General features: G+C 54.7%; 1 protein-coding gene across 11 annotated transcripts in view; it reads right to left on the bottom strand.

Moving 5' to 3' along the window:
* Positions 1-419: 419 nt before the first annotated feature.
* The window catches only part of CD6 (CD6 molecule), a 42,000-nt gene continuing 18,688 nt past the window's right edge, over positions 420-23,731 (bottom strand). The window contains exons 2-13 of one of the 11 annotated variants that reach the window (XM_070564042.1): positions 13,305-13,373; positions 12,127-12,477; positions 11,008-11,319; positions 9,961-10,266; positions 8,733-8,798; positions 6,247-6,387; positions 5,828-5,926; positions 4,627-4,749; positions 2,903-2,974; positions 2,448-2,702; positions 2,056-2,160; positions 420-1,517 (exon numbers count right to left, since the gene is read on the bottom strand). In XM_070564042.1, coding sequence (XP_070420143.1) covers positions 1,456-1,517; positions 2,056-2,160; positions 2,448-2,702; positions 2,903-2,974; positions 4,627-4,749; positions 5,828-5,926; positions 6,247-6,387; positions 8,733-8,798; positions 9,961-10,266; positions 11,008-11,319; positions 12,127-12,477; positions 13,305-13,373 — 1,961 coding nt within the window. In that variant the 3' untranslated portion in view covers positions 420-1,455. The remainder of the gene's footprint in view (positions 1,518-2,055; positions 2,161-2,447; positions 2,703-2,902; positions 2,975-4,626; positions 4,750-5,827; positions 5,927-6,246; positions 6,388-8,732; positions 8,799-9,960; positions 10,267-11,007; positions 11,320-12,126; positions 12,478-13,304; positions 13,374-23,731) is intronic. The other 10 variants (XM_070564043.1, XM_070564046.1, XM_070564047.1 and 7 more) reach the window with 10 other exon arrangements.

The raw sequence follows: 23,731 nt of genomic DNA, 5'->3' as shown, positions 1-23,731 counted from the left end.
TCCGCCAGCCTCATCTCCTACTCCTCCTGGGCCTGGGGTCAATTCTTTTGCTGGGCAGCTCTGAGCGTAAGATCGCCTGGAATCACCCTGCCCCGGAAGCTTCTGGAGGCCCAGGTCAGACTCAGTCAGTGCAGAACCCTGGCCCGTGTGCGCTCAGCTCACTGCATCCGTCTTGGCATCCACCTCCTCCAGGAGGGCAGGCCTGCATCTTCTTGTCTCTGCATCCCCAGCATTTTCCCAGTGCCAGACCACGGTAGGTTTTCCAGTTTCCCCAAACCTTTCCACCTCGATGGATAGATGCACCGCCCGCCCCCTCAACACACACACAGACACTCACGCACATACACAGACACTCACGCACATGCACACACGCGCAGCCTGGGCTCTGCGGGTTCAAGGACTCATCACTCCACGCCTGGTTTCATTCAGCAATTAGTTTAATCCCCGGATGCTGAGAACAGGACACCGGAAGCTGGCCCTGAGCCCTGGGCCTCTCTCCGGAGGCGGCCTGGACAGGTTTCCGCCTCCAGGTGCAACATGGCATCTTCACGTGCTTGGCTGGGAGGCTCCCACGGACCCAAGCAGGCGGATGGGGACTCGGGGCCTAGTGGAGACTCTGGGCCCCTCCTGCAGACATGGCTGTGCTTCTGCCGCGACAGGGACTGGACCCCATTCTGGGTCTGTGAGGGGCCTCGATGGGACACTCTTTGCAAACCGTAGGAAGCTCAGAATAAGGATCTGCGGTCCAGGGGCAGGCTCTGCAGAACAGGGCTGTGCCCCTGGTGGGCTCCGAGGGTCTCTAGAGGTGAGGCTGGCCTCGGGCCCCAGGCCCTTGGTGGTGGGGAGGGGCAGCGTCCCTCCCACTGTCGGCTGGCTGTGCCTGGGGAGGCTGGACTCCCTGCCCAGGTGTGGTTACCAACCTGAGCAGAGCCGGGGTCGGCTGGTGGGCCACTCTCAGCCCCAGCATCCCCGTCAGAGCGAAAGCAGCGTCAGCCTCTGCAGGCGGGGCCTCCCGGGCAGCACTGGCAGCACAGGGCATTTCTGCCCCTCGTGGTACCTCTGGGCCCTGAGCTCTCTGAGTCTCAGGGAATCAAAGCACCAGACGCCCAAGGGAGGGTCAGAAGGGCTGCGGGGGTCATCCAGTCTGACTCCTCCTTGCAGCCTGCTGAGAAGTGGCCCAGACTCGGCTTGTTCGTCCCTAAGACAGGGAGCTCACTCCTTCTCCGAGGCAGCCCCCTCCACCTCGGGGCTGCTGTGCGGGGCAGGGGTCAGAGGCTGGGCCAGGAGGTTCTGTCTGACGGATGGAGGCTGAGGTCGTACAGCGTGTGGAGCTTCCTCTGTCCGGGGGAGGCCTCTCAGCCCCTGGGGGGCGTCTGGGAGGATGGGGTGGGAGAAGGGAGTGGGAGAGGCGCAGTCCAGTGGGAGGGAGCTCCCCGCTGCCTCGCTGGGCCCCGTCTAGGCTGCTCCGATGTCATCGTAGTCTTCGCTGGTGGATTCAGACTGGGGACTGGGGGGCGCTGTGCGGCCGGGAGGCTCAGGTCAGTGACAGGCCCAGTCATCGCCCCTGCTGCCCCAGGGGACCGACTGAGTGGGTCTGGGGCCCCCCACCCCGTGATGCTGTGTGAAACCATCTTATCACCTGGCTCACTACCATCTCCCTGGCTAGGATGCCAGCCCGGAGGGCAGAGCCCCCTCTGTCTAATTCAGGGCTGCCATCCCCAGGCTGCTGCCACGGAACGCGATGGACAAGCGAGGGCTGGGGGCCCCTCTGCTACCACAATCTCCCCCAAGGGGCCATCTGGCTGCTCTGCTTGAATGCCTCCACTAATGGGGAGCTCACTTCCTCTCTAAGCATCCTCTTTGAATCCCTCTCCATCCCATCTACATCCATTTTCCCTGCCTTCTCATATTCTTATTTGCTAAAATACAAAATCTCTTTATCTCTCTTCTTTTCCCCTTGGTGACGTATCCAGTGGATCCAGAGCTCCCCCACGCATCCACTTCCCAGTCCCTCTCTGTTCCCCACCCCCAGACCCCATCCCCAGCCACTGGCACCTGGATACTCCAACTGCTCCTTGGGAGGGGGCTGGGGCGGCGGCTGGAAGTTCTGGTACCACTCCCCAGAGGAGGTGCTGGAGCTGTCATCCGCCGAGCGCCCTGCTGAAACCCCAGAGCTGATCACCCTCTGCCAGGAGACAGCCGGTTCACCCACCGCTAGAGCTGGGAGGCCCTCACGACCCAGCAGAGTTAAGTCCCTAGCTTGACCAATGAGGAAATGAAGGCCCAGAGAGGGGAGGAGACTCATTAAAGGTCACACAGCAAATGGCTGAGACTAGAATCCTGAACTCAGCCCGGTTCAGGGCTCCCAGCTTTATGCTTCCTCCAGCCAGACTGGCCACAGGATGGGAACTTTGGGGACACATAGAATCCTCCTGGGCCCAACTTACCCGAAAAAGTAGTCTGGGAGCCCGCCAGCTCCAAGTTGGGGGGCGGCTCCAGGAAGGGGGTCTTCTCTGCAGAAAACGCCTGAGGGTTCCACAGAGGCAGCCTGCCGCTGGGGTTATTGCAGTAGCCCTCCCCCGAGGATGTGCTGGACCCACTCTTGGTCCTCGGGTGGTGCTGAGGGCCCAGGGAGGGGGCGTCGGCGATGCAGTGTCCAGAGTTGGCAGGGGGGACCTGGGAGGCATGCATCTCTTCAAGTCCTGGGCCAAGAAAGGGAGAACAGTGAGGTCGGAGGAAGCAATGAAGCAAGAGGGCTTTCAGTTAGACTCGAGAAAGAATTTACTGCCAACAGGAACTGTCAAAGCCAGGAGGGGGGTTGCTGTCGGTGCTTTTCAAGGTGAGCTGGGCGGTGAAGTCTGGAGGCAGGGCTGGCACCCCCCTCACCCCCAGCCCGACTCACCTTCCTCCAAGGGGGGCATCTGGAACCTGCTCTGCTGGATCTCCTCATCTGTGGGCCGGTGCCGCTGGGAGTCTAGATGGGGAGGGGTGAAAGGTCAACCTCCTTGTCCTGGGAGCCTGGAGGAGGGGCTGGCATGCCTCGGGGCTCGGGAGGGTGCCCCTGAGGTGAGGCTGAACAGGGCAGGAGGACAGCCCCAGGGAGACTGGGGGCTTAGACTGTCCCATCAGATCCAGGCCCCCGTCCTGGTCCATGCAGGCCCTGAACTGCAATCTGAAACCAGCATGGGGACAGGCTGCTTCTGGCCAGAGAGCCTAGTGTCCTGCCCCCACGGCCCCCAGCTGCCCCTCCTGCTTCTTAAGGAAATATGGAGCATCCTGGCTTCTCTCCTGGGCAGAAAAAGGGCTGACACTGCCCCTTCGAGGAGCCTTCCCAGAGCAGAAGCCAGAGGGTCTGAATCGGCGTCCCAGGCTGTGTGGGACCCTCATTTCAGAATCAGAGAGATGTCGATTCATAGGGTCTTAGGAGCTTGAGTGTCTGAAATCTTGGAGGCAGGGCTGTCGACCCTGGTGCCACTGACTCTGAGTCTCAATGTCGTAGGATGTTGGACTCTCTGTCCTGCATCTTCCACGCCTAGGCTCAGAATCCCAGGTTCTAAGGACCCCTCATCCTAGAGGCTCCCACATGCTGGTCCGTGGACCAGAAGAAGTGGAGTCATCAGTGTCCCACCCAGAGGCCCTGATTCAGCAGGCAGGGCAGAGATGGCTAGCTGGCCCTGACATGCACTCTCCCCTCCCATCGTAGAAGACCCTCCGGCCTTTATCGGAACACAGGGCTACCCAGGACAGAGGCTTTGTCTCCCTGGTTCTCCGGCAGCTGGTGGGCATAAGTTCTGGTTGGCAGAACGGGAGTGGGAGCTGGGTGAGCACCTCCCGCATCCTGCCTTGGAGAGTAGAGCACATGCCCCTTTCCTTTCCTTCCCTTCCCTTCCCTTCCCTTCCCGCCAACTAGGATATGCACGTGGGAGTGAGCCGTTCGATGAGGGCAGCATCTCAGGCACTGCAGAGCAGCAAGGAAGAAGGAGCCTGGGCCCCCTCCGGCTTCTCAGGACACTGTCATTTGGGGGTCTCTGTCACACGCAGCCAAATTCTAACTTATATGGTGGGTCCCACGTGGGACTCAGGAATTTTGGAGAAGCTCCCAGGGGATTCCACGATAGGTGTGGGATTTTGCACTCTCACCCACCCCCACCCCCCGGCATTGCATGGGCCCTGCCTTAAGCACTGTCTTTCCTCCTCCCATCCCCAGCGGGCAGAGAAGAGCTGGAAAAGCGGGCTAAGAAGGGCAAGCAGGGCTCACAGTAGAGAGGCGGGGGGGATGGTGAGGTTGATGGGGCAGCAGGGGACACAGAAGGGGCGTGAGTATGCGGGAAGCCATCTGTGTCTCCCGCCTGGACTCCCTTGTGTCTTACACAGACCCAGCCATCTTTAGGTGGATGTCGAGAACTGGTCTTAAAACACTAAGCGGCCAGAGATGAACATGGGAGAGAAGGAGGTCGGTGTGGAATTGCCTCGAGACATCGAGATGTCTCCAGGGTGGCAAAGCACGTTGAAAACTTCAGTGAGGACCATTTACAGTCAATCTAGCGGGTAATAACGAGGGGACTTCCACCTCCTCTCCCAGGTCCGGGCAGGGGGGCCCTTGGGAGCCCGGGCCCAGGCACTCACTGTAGAAGGTAGTCAGGGCCACGGGAGGCTGGGCGCTGAAGTCATAGGGTTCATAGTCTGAGTCCAAGCTGGAGTCCGAGTCCTCGGGGGGCGGGTTCTGGACCTGGACGGGCAGATTGGGAACTGGGGAGAGAACAGAGTGGGGCACGTGGCAAAGAGGTGGGCAGAGAGGCGCAGAGAGAGACGGCAGAGTGCATGGATGGCGGGGACCGCAGACAGTGGCAGGAAGAGCGCCAGGCAGCCCATCCTGTACAAGGCCATCTGGCCTGGGTTTTCCAAGCTCCCCCGACCCATCTCCAACATGGGGAATTAAATAACATTTATTTATTTAACATACACTCACACAGTGTGTGTTAAACTACATGCCAGGCACTAGTCTAACGTTTATAAATATTATCTCATTTAATTTTCCTAACAGATCTATGAAGAGGTACGTTGTTATACCCACTTTACAGCTGAGGAAACTGAGGCACAAAGAGGTTTTCACCTTGCCCAGAGGAGCAGGCCATGTGGCTCTGAACCTCTAGGCCATCAACTCAGTGAGTGAATGCTCTGTGCCTAACTTGCACCAGGTTCTGCATTCATATTCTCTTCTCAGCTAGATGGATACGGTGCGCAGAGAATATTTGTAATATTTGGCTGCTCTGTATTGGTTTTTGTGTCATTGAACGCTTTCAAATAAAGGTGATTTAATATATTCATCGTGCACCATGATTAAACCTGAACTCCTTTACAAGACTTTCAAGAGGTGTAAATCCGTATGTCATAAAAGATGATGGACTGATCCAATTTTTTTTCTTTCAGAAAATACGAAATAAAATTATGTTCCAGGAAAGTCTTGAAGGGGCTCGGCAGGGGGTCCGAGGAGCACATCGTTGAAAGAGCAGATGGTGCCACAAACCTACTGGCTAATTAGCAGAGTGGGGCTTCCCAGTGACAGCCAAGATCCACAGTGCCCTGGGCCTGTATGGGTCCAGAACTCGAAGGCCTAGAGGCCTAGAATGATGCACTGGAAGGTCATCAAGGCCCAGACTGAGACCTGACATGCTCAAGGTCCCACAGCCAGGAGTGGTTGTGGAGTGGCCAATCTCATCTCCAGCGGGGGCCGTCCTTTGACTTAAACAAGCCCCATCACCTCGAGAAAATATCACCTGCGTGTCCTCCCCAGCCCTCCCCACCCCCGGGATGGGTGATGTCCTACCTTCTTTGGTGGAGATGGTGACGGGGACATCTTGATAACTATTGATCCCGGCTGGGGTGGTGGTGGGTAGATGCTCATGGTTCGCCATAACGGGGAGGGCTGAGGGAGGAGACGCAGAGATTCTACAAGGCATTTTTTGCCCTCTCCTGGTCTACCTGGTACTTTTCCCATTGAGACATCTCCCTCCTCAACCCCCTTCCCAAACATACACACAATAGACTGGTCCTCCCATGGACCACTTCTGCTGGGCATGCTGGGAAAATCCTTCCCATCGGGAGGTACTCCCCAGAGCCAGGGCTGGCTGGCCACAGCTGGATTACTGCCATGCTTGCTCGGGTCCCCCTGGGAGAGCCACACCTCAGGGCCTGCTTTTTCCCATCCCTGGACCTTCCCCGTGGCTCCCAGAACTCTGCACCTACCATATTTTCCTTTAACTTTCAAGAAGATGAAGGCTATGGTGATGAATGAGCCAAGAAGGAGAACTCCCAGAACGATGCAGAGGATGAGGAGCATTAGCTCCCGAGATTCCCAGTCCTCTGTGTTCACCATCACAGAAGATTCTGGAAGCAAGAACCCCAAATCAGGGAGAACGAGGAATGGACATAGACTTCTCCTTGCCCTTGTTCTCTCCTCTCCATCCTCTCTGCAGCTGACTCACTTCCCTTTTGGACCTTTCCTCCCCGTCCCTTCCTTTGCCTGGTATACAGTAGATGTTTAAGAAATGCATATTGAATGATTAATTGACTGAATGAAACTTTCTCCGGGCCACCAGCCCACAGGGATCTCTCTCTGCTCAACAATTATTGAGCGCCCACTGTGTGCCAGACACTAGGCCCTGGGGAAACAAACACAACAACAGCATCACACATCTTGAGGGTCTCTGTCTAGTGCGGAGATGGAGTCAACTCAATCCAATATGGTGATATGCCTGCTGTGATGGAGGTAGGGACAGGGACCTGGGGGGCATGAGGCCCTACGAGGGGCGCCTAATTCTCTATGAAGACCAAGGCTGGCTTCCCAGAGAAGGTGACTCTGTGCCACCCCTGGCAGCGAACAGACCTTCAGGAGAGCTAGCTCTCCTTTCTGGGCCCCAGACGCATCCTTCCTACCAGACGTGCACTCTGAGGGCAGGGGTGAGGGCTGCGATTCCGCACCTCCCAGCTCTGCAGCTCTGGTGTGACTTCCTGCCTGCCCCTGCCTCTCAGGCCTCACCCCTGCTTAAAAGAACCCACTGCAGGAGAATGGAAAGAGGCTGCGATGGGGCAAGAGCTTGGAGCCCTCAACCTTAGAGACACAGGAAACACCTCCCGATCAGGGCATAAGGCCTGGATGTGCAGACCACAGGGCTGGATGAAGGGTAGCTTCACCACCACCAGGCGCTGGGGGATGAGGTCGAACTGACCCCCCGGCTGGGGGCAGTGTCTGCTCCCCCTGGGAGATCGGGGCCAGAGTGGGAACTGGCTTTAGCAGAAGGAAGCCGTGCAATGGGGAGGCTGGGCTCTGGGGGCTAAGGGGGGACCCATGAATCCAGGCCGGCCCCTGTGGGTGTCCCGGGGCTGCTAAGAGGCTCTACGTCTGGACTAAATGATCCAGTACACTAGTAAGCACTGTCTGGGCATCAGTTATTCTTTTTTTTTTTTTTTTGAGGAAGATTAGCCCTGAGCTAACTGCTGCCGATCTTCCTCTTTTTGCTGAAGAAGACTGGCCCTGAGCTAACATCCGTACCCATCTTCCTCTACTTTATATGTGGGATGCCTACCACAGCATGGCTTGCCAAGTGGTGCCATGTCTGCACCTGGGATCCGAACTGGTGAACCCCAGGCCACAGAAGCGGAACATGCACGCTTAACTGCTGCGCCACCGGGCCGGCCCCCGGGCACCAGTTATTCTTACAAAATATTTTATAAAAATTAATTCACTGGAGGGGCTGGCCCCATGGCCAAGTGGTTAAGTTCGCGCGCTCCGCTGCAGGCGGCCCAGTGTTTCGTCAGTTCGAATCCTGGGCGCGGACATGGCACTGCTCATCGGACCACGCTGAGGCAGCGTCCCACATGCCACAACTAGAAGAACCCACAACGAAGAATACACAACTATGTACCGGGGGGCTTTGGGGAGAAAAAGGAAAAAATAAAATCTTTAAAAAAAAAAAAATTAATTCACTGGAGACACACAGCAACACCAGGAGAGAGTTTTTATCTTTTATAGTCAAGGGATTGAGGCTCAGAGAGGTTAAGAATAGCCCAACATTACACAGCTGGGGAGGGGCACAGCTGGGACCGGAGCCCCAGGAGTCTGCACTGAAGCTGGCCGACCTACACCCAGCCGGCCGAAAGACCGAGCATGGATCTGGAGTTCCAAGCCTTGGGTGCGAATTCTGGCCAACCCCCGCGGGCCGCCACTTCACCCTCTAGCCAGAACTCCTTCCCCTATGTGAAGGTTGTAACAAGACCTCCCCCATGGGGCTACGGGAGGATTACAGGGTGGGAAATAATGACTGGGAAGCTCTGAGCCAGTGTCTGAACATTATAAACCCACGGGCTGTTACCCTCGGCATCCCCACCACCTGGCTGGAGTCCGACCAGCTCTAGCTCTTGCCAGCTCTATCCTCCTGCCCTACAGGAGACCACAGGAGAGTGAGGAGCGGACTCCTGTCCACGAAGTGTCAGGATTCAGGGAGCTGTGGAGATGACATGGCAAGAGGGGAGGCAGGAGGCACGCAAAGTGCCCAGAGAGGGCGGGGGAAGTAAGTGAGTCGGCTGGAGGAGGGAGATGGGGGACATACCAACAGGTCCCTTTCAGGCACACATGCACACACGCACGTACACGCACACACACGGACATACGCATGCACACAGGCACGCACGCACCTGCCCCTCTGAGAAACCGCACCCCCAGTGACACTCACCTACAGTGAGCGGCTGAACACTCGTAGGGGCCTCAGAAGAAGACAGATTGAGCAAACTCCGGGAACCTGTCAGAAAGCAGTGCTCACTCACTTGGCACGTATGACCAAGCACCTACTGTGTGCCTGGCCTCGTGCCAGAAACTGAACAAGACAGACAAGTGACCTGGAACTGGGGGGAGGAGGGTGTTCCCATGGGGGCCCACAGCTAAGGCAATCTGCCCTCCCAGCGCCAAAATAAGGAGGAGTTCATGGATTAAATGCTGGGAAGGGTACTTTGGTTGGAATAAGGGGCTGGTAAAAGCATTGTCCCTTCCTTCTGTACAATCTGCCGCAGACCATGAATCCCTTTTCCATTCAGTCTTGGGTTTGCTCTTCACAGCAGCCTCAGGGGGTGGGAAGCCGATATTATCACCATTAATCATAACCATTTGACAGGTAGGGGATGGAGCTTACAAAGTCCCTCAGTGGAAAGTATCTGATTTCCCAGCCACCCCGTGAAGCGGCTAGAGTCAGCATCTGCATATTGTCCAGACTGAAGCCCGGCGCCGGCAAACGGCAGAGCCGGAATTCACAGCCACGTGTCTGAACCTCACAGAGATGCCAGCACCACGTTAATTCTAAGGCGCTGGCTTTCTCCCATTCGAGCACCGCTGAAATCGGGGCAACGGCATCCATCATTATAATGGATGACATGTCAAGAGTTAATTTTGGCAACACTTTTGTCCTTGATATGGGAATAATGGTGGATACAGCAATGCCATCTTAGATTTGGTGAAATACGGTAGAACCCAGTTCACAGAATGGATGTAAGGCTTCGCTGAAATGACACACCGAGGGCTTGACAATGCCTGGCACACTATCAGGGCTCCGGACCCCGTCACTGGTATTATTAGTGTCTCTTAACGTTATTTTTGCTGTGATGATTGGCCCTGGGATGGCAAGTTGGTTTCATCTCCTGAGCCCCTTCCAGTCAACAGAGACCTACTGCTTAGCATATAATAATGCCTTAATAAATATTTGATTCGTGCCTCTGGGGCTGAGTCGGGGATCTGTGGAGAAGGATGTCCTGACTTATTAGCATAGTAGGGGCAATGGGCTCTCGAATGCCAGTATTTGCCATTCCCGATCTAGTCCAAGCTGTGGTCCTTGGGCTGCAAGTTCTTAGGCTATGGATTCAGGTGGAATTCCTGGTCCAAATTGCAGGGGGTGGGGCGCGGCACGGGGATACCTGAGCAGAGGACCCTGGCTGCCTGCGACTGCCTGCAGAGGTTGGAGTTGTTGAACCGCCAGAAACAGTCGGAGAGGGTGGGCTCCGTGCCCTCGCACGAGTAGTACATCCTGCCCGACAGCGAGTGAGGCAGCCCCTTGGGCACTCTGGCCGCCGCGGTCCCACAGCCCAAGGCCCGGCAGAGCACTGTGGCCTCCTCTGAGTACCACTCACTGTCACACACTGTGTTCCAGACCCCGTGGAAGTGGACCTCCACCTGCCCCTCGCAGGAGTCAGTGCCCCCGGTCAGGCGCCAGGACTGGTGCTCTGCGGGGGAGGGGGGCGGTGCAGAGTCAGGTCAGGATCCTTTGGGCCCAAATCCCCACCGGCCCAGACCCACAAAGGCAAACGCCCCACAGCCAATAGGTCTCCAGCTCTTGTGTACTCTCCCTCTCGCATCTGCATCCCCCTCTCATCTGCCCCGTCTGCTCTGGCCGACTCTGCTGCCGTACTCTACATCCTTGCTACTCAAAGTGTGGTCCGCGGACCAGCAAAATCAGTGTCACCCGGGAACTTGTCAGAAATTCAGAAGCTTGAGCCCTGTCCCAGAGGCACTGAATCAGAATTATATTTAACAAGTCTCCCCCCCGCCCCGATTCCCGTGCACATGAAAGAGAAGAACTGGCTGGACTGGAGCTTCCTGCCTTCCCTGGCCTTTGAACAGCCTCCTCAGGGGCCTCCTGCCTCCATCTCCTTACTGCTCTGAACCAGGTGACCAACCCCCACTGAGGAAGAGCCTCATCTCCAATGTCACCTACTCCGGAGGGTGGGCAGCTTATCCCTCCGGCTGGGGATTGCCTGCTGCCTCTCTACTCCACCCAGCTTCCTGTCTTAGGGCATTGATTGCTCTCTGCCTGGATCTTGTCTGTCTGGGTCTCGTCTTCCCTCCTGGACGACGCCCTTGCATGGGCAGGGACCATCACTCCAGCACTGCCTCCAGGCCTGGTGCCCAGTAGGCCTACAGTGAACGTTGCTGGAGGATGGGCTCCAGCAGGGTAGCCCACTGACCTGAGCACACCACGCCAGCATCCTCCTTGTGGCCACAGTAGCCGTGTCCTGGCTGCCCCGGGCAGTCCTGCAGGTAACTCTCGGCCCCGGAGCAGTTCACCTGGTCCCGGTGGATGGGTCCTTGGCCAGGGGCAAAGTGCAGGCCAGGCAGGGCCTGGATAGCCCAGCCGCAGCTTAGTTGCCGGCACACCACGTGGGCATCCTCCAGGTCCCACGTGTCGTCGCACACCGAACCCCATTGGCCATCCTCCAGCATCTCCACGCGGCCCGCACACGGGCTGCCACCGTCCACTAACCGCAGCTCAGGGTTCTCTGGGGGTGAGAGAGGAAGGGGTTTGTGGGTAAGGGGAAGAGGGCGAGGAAGGGAGGGGGGAGAGGGTGGTCAGGTCTGGGCAGGGTAGTCGTGGGCAGGGCTGTGAACCCAGTGGGAGGGGCTGGTAACCCAATGGGCAGGACTGGGGAACCCTGTTCGGGCTGGGTACCTGCTGGACAGAGGAGGTGGACTGTTCAGAGCTAGACCCTGAAGCAGGGCTGGATGCCTTATGGGCGGGGCTGTGGAGCCGGTGGGAGGGGTTAGTGACTTGGAGGGTGGGACTGGGGCATCCTCTGGGGCCGCAGACTAGGTAGGCGAGGCTGCAGACTAGTGGGTGGAGCTAGACACTTTGTGGGCGGGGCTTAAAGAGTAGGCCTTGGGGCTGGGTTGCAACGCCAAGGGACCCTGGGAACCCGGCCTGTTACGTACATGGAGAGTAGGGGCAGACATAGAGGTGCAAAGCTAGAGGGGGGCGAGACCAATAAAGTAAGGGCTAGAGACCCGGGTAAGGGGTCGGGCTGGGGACCAAGTGGGCGAACTGAAGATCAACTAGGGGGAAGGATCTGGAGGCCAGGTCTGAGAAAATGCTCAGCTCTGGAAATGATAAGATACTGAGGTCCCGGAGTGTGGGAACCAGCTGTGTTTGTGTTGGGGGTGGGGCGGAGGGGAAGTCCGGAAGGTGAAGTTTGGGTCCAGTGTCCAGGGCTGGGGACAGAAGGGAGAGGCAGTGGCTGAAAGACCGAGATGGGGGCGGGGCGGAGGGAGGTGGTGGCAGGCAGGGCGGGCGCCTGGCGGTCCCCTCGTACCTGAGCAGGTGACCTGGGCCGGCCTCGCGTCGCTGCTGCACGCTCCCTCCACCACCTCGCAAAGCCTCCACTCGGTGCCGTTGCACAGGACGGCGGGCGCCGGGGCCTGCGTGGCGTTCGGGGCCCCGCTGGCGTTGCCCGCGGCGGGACCTGGCGGCAGCTCCGGGGGGAGCGTTGCGGGCTGCACGGTCGCGCCCGGGCGGCCGCAGCCCAGCGCGCGGCACACGGCCTCGGCGGCGCGCCGGTCCCAGGGCGCCCCGCACACGGGCTCCCAGGCCGTCCCGAGCCTCACCTCCACCGTCCCGCTGCAGCGGCTGCTCCCGTTCGCCAGGCGGACCCGGAGCAGCGCCCCTGGAAGCGCGAGACTGAGCTGAGCCCTCGGTGGATGCGGCCTCTGAACGCCCCAGGGATGAGGATGGGGGTGGGGGCGGGTAGCTGCCAGGGGCTCCACCACTGACGTGCTGCGTGACCTGGGACCAAACCCTACCGCCCTACCCGGCTCTGGGCCTCAGACTTCCAGTCTGAAAGATGGGGCTGGGCTACTGCATCCCCGAGCCCCCTATGAGGCCTGACTCTCTGGTTCTCCTTAGCGTTAGGAGAAGGTGGGGCTGAGGGTGACTAGAGATTAGGATGGGTTAGTTCTCGGGGGACAGAGAACCACCTGTCTAGTCCCCACACACCCTCCTCTCTTGCCCTTGTCTCCAGGGCACCGTTGCGTGATAGAAGGACTGAGTTCTGGGTTCAGAGCCCCTCCTTGGGGAATCTTGCCTATTTTTGCCCAGGATTGCATCCCCGGTGCTGGCCCACGTCTTTGCACAGAGCAGGTCCTTAACACCTATCAGTTGAGTTCATTAAGGACCCACCTGGTGGAACCCTGCCACCTCGACCAAGAGTTCCTTGGCTTGTTCTCAACAAATCTCCATAAAAGGCTCACTAAATATCTGGTCCACGTGTATGTGACTTTTTATCAGTGGCCTCTCAAAGACAGAGGTTCTAAGATCTCAAAGTGAGTTTAGTGGTGGGGGTTCAGGCATTGGGTCAGCAAGGAGAAGTGTTGTCTGAAGTTAGGGAGCCTCCCTGGTACCCTAAAAGTCCGTTTCCCTTTCCGATCACTGCGGGCCACCACCTGCTTGGTCTCAGAAAGCTGACCGCAGACCCCAGAAAGATTATTTGCTCACCTGGCTCCAAGGTCTGGCTCTGTGCACTGCTGGTGTTGGGCAGGCCAGATGGAGTTGGAGACGGGTCACCTGCAATTGACCAGCAACAGCCGAGGTGGGTGAGTGAGCTGAGGCATGGAGGGCACAGAGGTCCCTTGAAGGGCAGGGGGCACTGTCTGGAGCCTGCTGTGGCTATATGGGGCTTTTGGAAAGACACCGTGCTGGACCTTGGGTGCATAGGGAAATTCTCAAGCTTTGGAGTTGCAGAATCCCCCACTTCATCTATTAATTGTACACCCATCCTCAGAAATCAGAGTAGAGCCGGAAGAATGACTGTGGGCTTTGGGACCAGGCCAACTTACTGGCTGAGTGATTGTGGATGGATTCCTAACCTCTCTGCACCAGAGCACTGATGGCAATAACACTTAGGAAAGTATGGTGGGGAGAACGGAGACAATACCTGCAAAATACCTGACACACAGAAGAAGCTCAAAAATGGGAAAAACAGTTTTATTAAGAACATTTGTTTGAGAAATTCATACCAGACTTTAGGGTACTTGGCGCATCCTGGGCTGGGAGCCATTGGACTAAAAAATGCTTTTAGACACTGAGAAAATAACATTTGCCTAAGGACGATTATATGCCAGGTCGTTGCGTGTATTATTCCGTTGACTTCCAACCACATAGTGAGGTCGGTATTAGCATCCTTTTTTTTTACGAATTAGGAAAGGGAGACTCAAAGAATAGAAATGAAATGTGGGGTCAGCCTCGTGGCTGAGGGGTTAAGTTCACGTGCTCTGCTTTGGTGGCCTGAGGTTCACTGGTTCAGATCCCAGACGTGGACCCACACACCGCTCATCAAGCCATGCCCACATAGAAGAACTAGAATGACTTACAACTAGGATATCCAATTATGTACTGGGGCTTTGGGGAGAAAAAAAAAAAACAGGAAGATCGGCAACAGATGTTAGCTCAGGGCCAATCTTCCTTACCAAAAAGCATTAAAAAGAAAATCGATTGCCTATACCAGATAGTGTCCATTTGTCCCTCCAGAGCTTCTGTCCACTTAGCCTTGGGAGGCCTACCTGTTTGGACTAAATCAGCATCTTCCTGGGCCCTTTGGCTTCTGTTCAGCTCAGCCAATGGGGAGCCCCAGCAGAGACAGGAGGGAGGGAGGAGAGTGAAGCTGTGGGGTTTATTCTCTCTGCTTCCTCTCAGTGAGATCCCATGGGCAGGACACGTCCCTCATCTGAAGGTCATCGCTCCTCTCATGGGCGAGGACATTCTGGTTTGCAGAAGCACAAAGGGAGGCTGTGCAGGGACTCCCAAAGGAGCTCCTCTACGTTTCTGGGTCTCTCCTGCGCTTAGACTGGGGCCCTTGACATCTAGGCAGAAGGGTGAGTGCCCACAAGGTAGGGAAGAGGCATGAGGCTCCTCCATCTCTTTCTTCTCTGCTGTAGCCGCATCAGAGGCCCTGGGTACCAGAGGCAACTACACGATGGAGAGGGATGTTGACCTAACTCTAATCTTACGTAAGAAGTGAATCTTCATTGTTAAGCCATGTAGATTTGGGGATGGACTCGTTGCCGCAGCCTGGCCTGGCCTGGCCCGACAGATCCAGGGGCTGCAGACTCGGGCATGGCTGCTGCACATTCTCAGCCTAGTCTGAGAACCTTCTACGGACTCACACCCAGATGAGCACACACGCGTGTGCGCACACCCCTGCAGACACAGCTCTCCCGCAGGCATCTTTCTGGGCCACTCCATCACTCAGACAGAAAGTAATCAGGCCTTTAATTGTCTGTCCTCACCAACTCCCTGGTGGGCCGCCCAGCCTGACCCCCTGAAGGGGAAATGACTCAGGATTCAGAGCACAAACTCCACGGCTAATGTAATATTCAGAGCAAGAATTCAGATGCCCACGCATTAGGATTTCAGCATCCCGGTTCCCACAGCAACGGTCCCCATGCTCCAGTCTAGTGTTCGATATTTCTGTGTGTGCTGGGAGGTTTGGGGGGATTGCAATGCTGGCTGCAGTACATGTGTGTGATTGTGGTGTGTGAGTCTGTGGTTGTGACCATGTGTGTACCATTGTGTTCGAATATGTCTACATGTATGTGTGAGTGTGTGAGACCACGTGTGTGTATGTGGATGGCTCTGTCTCAGTCTGCATCGTCTCTTTCTGGGTCTCGGAAACCCCTTTCTCGTGCACAAAGGCACACATGTTTTCTGCTAGACCAGATAGCCTTGGGAGGGCACGGTCCAAGGCTGAATCAGCCCTGTGTCCCATAGGGTGCCCAACGCAGTGTTTGTTGATTGAATGCAGGATCGGTGGTTCTCAGAAATCCTTCCTGCCTTTGCCCGGCCCTGGGCTTCAAACGTTTCTTTAAATTTGATTCACTTTTTTGCTGCAATAAATTTATCTGAAAAGGAGCGTTTACCCTTTCCTGTGAATTTGTTTTACAGCAGTAGGTTGCTTGAATATAAAAATACTCATTGCAGTTTTTTGAACAGCAAACAATTGGAAACAGAGTGAATGCCCATCTACTGGAAAAACTGCTGAATAAATATGGTCCATTTACAGCATAGCATTTCATGCAGTCTTTATAAAGAATGAGATAGACGGGCTGGCCCTGTGGCCGAGTGGTTAAGTCTCTGCTTCAGCGGCCTGGGTTTCACCAGTTCAGATCCTGGGCACAGACCCACACACCGCACATCAAGTCGTGCTGTGCTGGCATCCCACATAGCAGAACCAGAATGACCTACAACTAAGATACACAACTGTGTACTGGGGCTTTGGGGAGAGAGAAAAAAAGGAAGATTGGCAACATATGTTAGCTCAGGGCCAATCTTCCTCACCAAAAAAAAAAAAAAAAAAAAGAATGAGATAGACTCCTAGCAGTTGGAGGGATTTCCACACTGGGTTGAGTAAGTAAGCAAGACGCAGAGAAGAAAATCTAATATGATACAACTTTTGTAAAACAATGGCCAAAATAAAACCCTCCTATGAACTATTAGGATTATATGAGCATGAGGAAAAATATGGAAGAACTTACACCAGATTATTAAAATGGGTACATTAAAAAGGTGGCTTCTGGGGAAGAACAGAGCAGGGCCAGCTTCATGGGCATGTGACCTGTGTAGTCACAGAGCCCCAGGCTTAGAAGGGCCTCAGACTTGGTTTAATGCTCTGCTGTTTCCTCTTGAAATTCTTAATCATTTTTTTTTTTAGATTTTTTTATTTTTCCTTTTTCTCCCCAAAGCCCCCTGGTACATAGTTGTGCATTGTTAGCTGTGGGTCCTTCTAGTCGTGGCATGTGGAATGCCACCTCAGCATGGCTTGATGAGCAGTGTCATGTCTGTGCCCAGCATCCGAACTGGTGGAAACCCTGGGCCGCCAAAGTGGAGCGCAAACTTAACCACTCGGCCATGGGGCTGGCCCCGAAATTCTTAATCATTTTTGAACAAAGGGCCCTGCATTTTCCTATTGCACTGGACCCTACAAATTATGTGGCCGGTCCTGGGACCGAGTCATGCCAGTGGGAGAAGAGAAGAGGGAGAGAGAGAAAGCAGGCAATGAGAGAAAAAGATAAAAGGCTGTACTTAAAAAAATCACACATGATATGATTCCATTTACAAAAAATTAGGTACATAGGTAGACATGCAAAAAAATTAGAAAGTATAAAAACATAAATGGGCTTTTTGTGTTGCTTGCCTAAAATAGAAGGCAATAGTTGGGGCCGGCCCCATGGCTGAGTGTTTAAAAACGTTCGCACACTCTGCTTTGTCGGCCAGGCGTTTCACCAATTCGGATCCTGGGTGCGGACCTGGCACCGCTCATCAGGCCATGCTGAGGCGGCGTCCCACATAGCAGAGCCAGAAGGACCTACAACTGGAATATACAGCTATGTACTGGGGGGATTTGGGGAGAAGAAGGAAAAAAAGGAAAAGGAAGATTGGCAACAGATGTTAGCTCAGCTGCCAATCTTTAAAAAAAAAAAGAAAAAGAAGGCAACAGTAAAAATAAGTATACTAAGGGGCCAGTCCGGTGGCATAGTGGTTAGGTTCATGCATTCCACTTCGGGGGCCCAGGGTTCACAGGTTCGGATCCTGGGTGCAGACCTACACACTGCTCATTAAGCCATGCTGTGGTAGCATCCCACATATAAAATAGAGGAAGATTGGCACAGATGTTAGCTCAGGGCCAATCTTCCTCACACGTACATAAAAAAATGAGTATATTAAAAATAAATAATTGTTAGAAATGTTAAAAGACACATCATCATCAAATAGAGACTGTCTCTTTGATAGGATCAGAAACAAGAACAGAGCATTGAAAATAAAATAATTACTTTTCTTTTCTTTTCTTTTCTTTTTTGAGGAAGATTAGCCCTGAGCTAACATCTGCTGCCAATCCTCCTCTTTTTGCTGAGGAAGACTGGCCCTGAGCTAACATCCGTGCCCATCTTCCTCTACTTTATATGTGGGACGCCTACCACAGCATGGCTTGTCAAGTGGTGCCATGTCCGCACCCGGGATCCGAACTGGCAGACCCTGGGCTGTCAAAGCAGAACGAGTGCACTTAATTGCTGTGCCACTGGGCTGGCCCCATTAAATACTTTTCTTACCATGTGGTTCAGTGGTATTTAATGCTAAGTTCACTTGAAATTATCCTGTATGCCCCACAAAATCATCCTGAGTTGTGCCCCACGTTCTGGAAAGTTGTGGACCAAGAAGGATAAGGGATGGAGGGCAGGCTTTCCGAGTGGGAGAAGAAAGAGGTTGGGAGAGCTACCCTGGCCCGGGAAGGGGCACCTTTTTCAGGCCAGTCCCAAGCAGAAAGGCCCCACCGGGGACAAGGCCTCGAGAGAGGTAGCCAAGGAAGATGCCAAGGGAGGATGCAATGAAGGAGATGAGGACGGGAAACGTGAAAGCACAGAGAGCCATCTTGCCTTGATCCTGAGAAATAGGACATGGGTTCTCTTCTTGTGTCACCACAGCCCATGGGATTCCCCATGGCTTCCAAGAGGTGGGGGACACGGGGAGGGAGAAGGCATAGACATTGAAGGTAGAGGAGGTGTTTTCCCAGCCGAGGCCCCAGCTGGCCAGCCCAGCGTCAGAGGAGGACCAGCGGAAAGAACTTCAGGTCCCTTCAGGGCCTCAATGGAACGCCACCAGGGCACGCCCGGGCACACCCATATGGGGTGAGATAAACGCCAGCGTCAGCTGAGAGCACCTACGGCCCCCAGCTCCATCAGAAGTGCTGAGAAACACGTAAGTGCATAGTAAATGCTTACTGAGTGGAGGATGGATGAAGAGATGCTATAGAGAGGGGGAAGGCTGGGCGGAGATGGGGACCACAGAAACATGGAGGGAGGAACCCCCATAAAAGCCCTGTGTCGAGAGCGTGGCACGCGTCCCCTGCTGGAAGCACTTTTTTTCTTTTTAACGTCCACATAAAATGTTTGTGAGTACAAATGTCAATAGGCTTCAAAACAACAACAACAACACACCAAACCCTTTTGATCCACTTCTTGCACTTCTGGGAGCGCATCCTACAGAAACAATCCAGAATAGCATGCTCCACAGCGATTAGAGCCCAAGCGTGGGAGGTGGAAAGTTCTAGATTCTTTTTCCAGTTGAGCCCCTTCCTAGCTGTGTGACTTGGGTGGATCCTTTAGCCTCTCTGAGCCTTGAGTGCCCCCTCTGTAAAACGGGAACAATAAGGACCCCCGTTGCAGCCTTGTCGTGAGGGGACATGCCCAAGGCCACTGATGTCACGGAGGACTCCGAGCTGCCACGGTGTTTGAGATGAAAACCTTCCGGCCACCTCATTCTAATAGTGAAACAAACCCCAAACCGGAGACAACTGAATTGTCTCAAGGCCATTGGAGGGTTAGTTAGGAAAACACAGCACGTTAAAAATATTTGCAAAAAAATATTTATGAAGAATTTTCAGCGACGTGGGGGAAAGCTTAGGAAGCGATGTTAAGTGATGGAAGCAGAATACGAAATTCTCTCTCTCCTCCTGCCCTCGCCCCCACTCTGGCCTGGTTTTAAGCTTCTGAACGTCTTCTAAGACCCAGAGAGAGCCCACGTTCAACCCCCCCCCCATTCTATGCTCTCCTAGCACCCTGGGCTTTAGCACTTTGGCCCCAGCCACATGCAGTTATGAGCTGTTTAATAGCCATCGGTCCCACCACATTCTAAGCATCACCCGTGTACCCCAAGGCCCATGGACTCCCAGTGCAGTGCTCTCCCCAGTTAGCCCAGCTGCTGCTCTGGGGCACTGCTAGAGTGGGGGTGGGGTGTGCCCCTCTCCAGGACGAGCACCAGACCCCTGGCTCTGCAGTGCCCCCAAACTTTGGGGGAGACATGGGCCCTGCTGGCCTGGAGACCACTGTGAATCTTGTTTATGCAAACCAGCCTTCCGTGTCCCGAGCAAGGTGACAAATGCTGCGAGCACCCTGCCTGGCCTGCCTTCCGAGGCCCTCGCTCAGGGCTCAGATATTCAAGGGGGGCGGCGCTGGATCAGGGAGCTGTCCAGAAACATCCACTGGCCCCTGGCTCCAAGTTTCACTGGGGGCGGGGGGGCAGCTGGACTGCCGGTCTCAGTTTGCAAGTGGCCATTTGGGGGACAGCCAGACGGGCACCCAGTGTTCTATTTCCAAGCCACGCTGATGGGATCAGTCATCCATCTTGGGCATCCTGGGTCCAAAATATGGGAAGATAAGGAAAGGACATTGGGGTTCTTCCCATTGCTCTGATGGGGCAAGGCAAGGCCCCAAGACACACCAAGGACCTGCCACAACCTCCTGGCCCAGCTCAGCGATGTAGCTGTCATTTATTCAGTCCTTTTTTAATACTTTAGATGAAGTAACCAATTTAATTCTCACAGCAAGCCCACAAAGTCGGGAAACTGAGGTACAAAGACATTTAGTCATTTGCCCAAGACGACACGGCTAGAAAATGGCAGAGCTGGGATTTGAACCCACGCTGTCTGGTTTCAAAGCCTGCTCTCTTAACTACGCTCCTCCACCAGGTTGGAATCCAGCACCCTGGCTTCTGCTTCAGGGGCCAGGCCAAGGGCAAGGTGCAGGGGGCCCTGACAACCCAGGTGGTCTTCCTAACTTCTTTGAAGTCTGCAGTGCTCAACCAGCCATGGACTCAGAAATGAGAGCCCACCAGCAATGGTGATACAACTCGGCACTCAGGCCCAGGACCAGTTTCCAGAAGGACCGCACTCCACGGATGAGCAGCAGTGAGGACAGCATCCTTCCGCAGGGCAGGGCGCCTGGAATGGCATTTGTCCCACGGCCTCCTCAGTATGAACTAGATGAGGTCTGGCCGCCTAACCATGAGCTGCGCTCGCCCCTTTCCCACCAGCTCGCCAACACCGGGGGCTCCAATGCTGTCTGAAGCCCCTTGTTTCCATTCTGAGGCCAGAGGAGAAACGAGCCAATTGGAAAAGGAGGGTTAAAGATGACGAATAGAACCAAAGAGTCCAGGGGGAAGAGCCCTGAGGGAGGGTGGTGGGACTATAGTGAATATTTTCCTTGAAAAAATTCCTTGGCGGCTGGCCCTGTGGTCAAGTTCAGCTGCTCTATTCGGACAGCCCAAGTTCAGATTCCAGGTGTGGACCTACACCACTCATTGGTGGCTGCACTGCGGCGACTGACATAAAAATAGAGGAAGATTGGCACAGATGTTAGCTCAGGGTGAATCTTCCACAGCAAAAAGAAAAAAAAAAGGAAACCCTTGATATTGTTACTGGGGAGCAATCAACAAACCAACTGGCAAAAAAAAAAAAAGAAACTCTCATTCTATTAAAATTGGAAAGAAGCATAGTGCTGGCTCACACAGTAACTCATAACTTGATTCAGAGGAGGAAGCTGTGTTCTGTCTTTGAGGGGACTTGGAGCGGTGTGACACCCAAGTGGGCTGAGTTTACTTGGTCTCAGAGACTGAGGCTGTCCTCTGGGCTCAGTTGGACGGCGTGGTCCTCGCTCACAGAGGTGACGGGCATCGGGTGACCATGGTGAACAGACCACACTGTGCCCACTGGGGGAAACCTCGAAACCCAAGGGAAAGCCAGCAACTCAGTGTGTTAGTCTCATTTCACTTATTTGACAAGCTTTCTGTTTATTTGCATGCTCTCCACCGCACGTAGGAAGGCCCTGAGGACGCAAAGAAAACTCAGGGCACGTGCTGTGAACTGAGCGTCTGTGTTCCTCTCAATTCACACAGGGAAGCCCTGTCCCCACTGGGATGGTGTTAGGAGGGGGGGGCCTCTAGGAGGTAATCAGGATCAGAGGAGGTCCTTAGGGTGAGGCCGTTCCGATAGGAAAAGAGAGCCAGAGACCAGCTATGTCTCTCTGACGTATGAGGACACAGCAAGAAGGCTACCGTCTGCAAACGCGGGAGAGGGCCCTCCCGGGACACTGACTCCACCGGCACCTCGATCTGGGACTTTCCAGGCTCCAGAACTGCGAGAAACAAATGTTTATCGATTAAGCCGCCCAGTATTTGGCTGCACGTGATTGACAGAGAGAAGTGATGGCCAAGGCTTCAAGATCTCAGCCCCAAAGGACTCCAGTCCCTCAGGTCAGAGAAATCCGTCACCGTGTCACACAATGGAGGATGTTCACCTGCATGACATCCTTCCCGCATGCCCGGATCCAATTCCCCTGTCTCCACCACTGAATCCAAGGGAAGCGAGGGACAACGGCAGTTCACGATCTCCACTGAAAAGAAACTCAAAGATCAGATCACGAAACACCACCGGCTTTGGGGCACGTTCGATTTCTGGAACTCCCCTTCTGTCTCTCATGCTCAATGAAGTGAGGGCGTGTGAGCGACATTATCCTGAAAGCTGAGAATTGAGTCTGTTGCCGGCCTGCCTTCAATTCCATGAACATTTGCTGAATGTGCACCCCGTGCTGGGGACTGGAGCAGGTACGAAAGAGAGAAGTGTCGGCCGGATGATCCTGGGAGGCAAGAGTCCAGAACCTTCCCCAGGGAGGGGAACCAAGCCATCTGCTCAACAGTCGCTGTTCTTGGGGAATTCTTTTTTCACGATTTAGAATAGGGACTTTGGGGACAGACGGAACAGTGATCCGAATCTATCTCTGCCAATCACCAGTTGTGTGACCTTGGGAAAGTCACTGAGCCCTGCTGGACTTCGGTGTTAGCCTGGCATTGGGCATAATACACGGGTCACATCAGATTGCTTTGAAGGGTGCATGGATAATAAATGTAAAATGCCTAGGACATGGTATATGGCATCTGTCATTATTATCCCCCGTGCTGAGGCTTTCGACTGCTTTCTCTTGTCTTGTCCTGAGTGGACATGGGAGGGCAGCTGGCCATCAACTATACGTCCTGTCCCAGGCATAGAGATGGCTCTGAGGGCCCTCAGCCTTCTTCTCAGCAAAGGCACAATTCTGGTTCCCCAAAAGCTGTGTTCTTTTCCCCTCCCTCCCCGTCTTCCTTCCGAACCTTATCAGAGCTGCCCCACGCTCACACCTTGCTGCTGCCTTCCCTGGCTCTCTAAAGCTGGCGTCCAGGGTTCCCAGAGATGAGAGGCGGAGTGCAGTTGCCACGGTAACAGCAGCGCCTCTAAAAGCAAAGGTTCCTGTCGTCCTGGCTCCAAGGCTTGTGCAGCCTCCCCCTGCCAGGCTATAGATTCTTTGCAGCTACCAGATGGCAAGATGAGACACCAGCAAGCAGAGAGGGTCTTGAGCTGCTCCATAAAAATCCCAAGAGATAACAGAAGGATGTGACTCCACGAGAGCCCAGCCAGAGACACTGGCCTTTCACAGGCCCCATCTGCTTGTTCCCCCATAAGAATTCAGACCACTGAATACAAAAGGTGGGGGGCCGGCTCCGTGGCTGAGTGGTAAAGTTCGCGCGCTCCACTGCGGTGGCCCAAGGTTTGGATCCTGGGCGCGGACATGGCACCACTCATCAGGCCACGTTGAGCCGGCGTCCCACGTCCCACAACTGGAAGGACCTGCAACTAAGATATACAACTGTGTATGGGGGGCGAGGGGGGATGTTGGGTAGATAAAGCAGAAAAAAAAAAAAGGTTGGCAACAGTTGTTAGCTCAGGTGCCAATCTTTAAAAAAAATAAAAAAAAAGGTGGATGTCCAGGTCCCTCTAGATTTCCAATTCAGTTGGTCTTGCATGGGGCCCTTGAATCTGATTTGAGTGGGACCATCTAAGAGGTCTTGGGCAGCAGAAATAGCACTGGACTGGAACCGAACAAGCCTGGGTTTGGAAACCAGCTTCCTCCTTACTATGGGGACCTTGGGCAAATCTCTTCATATGCCCGACTTGCCTCCCTCACCTCACATGTATAAAAACCTCACAGAACTAAAGTGAGACCACAAGAAAAACCATCACCTGGCCCACAGTCAGTACCCAAGAACATCGGGCAGAATCAACG

The sequence above is a fragment of the Equus przewalskii genome, chromosome 11, assembly GCF_037783145.1.
Source record: "Equus przewalskii isolate Varuska chromosome 11, EquPr2, whole genome shotgun sequence".
NCBI lineage: Eukaryota > Metazoa > Chordata > Mammalia > Perissodactyla > Equidae > Equus > Equus przewalskii.
Note: the sequence above shows the minus strand (reverse complement) of the source record. Positions and strands in the feature narration are given on the sequence as shown.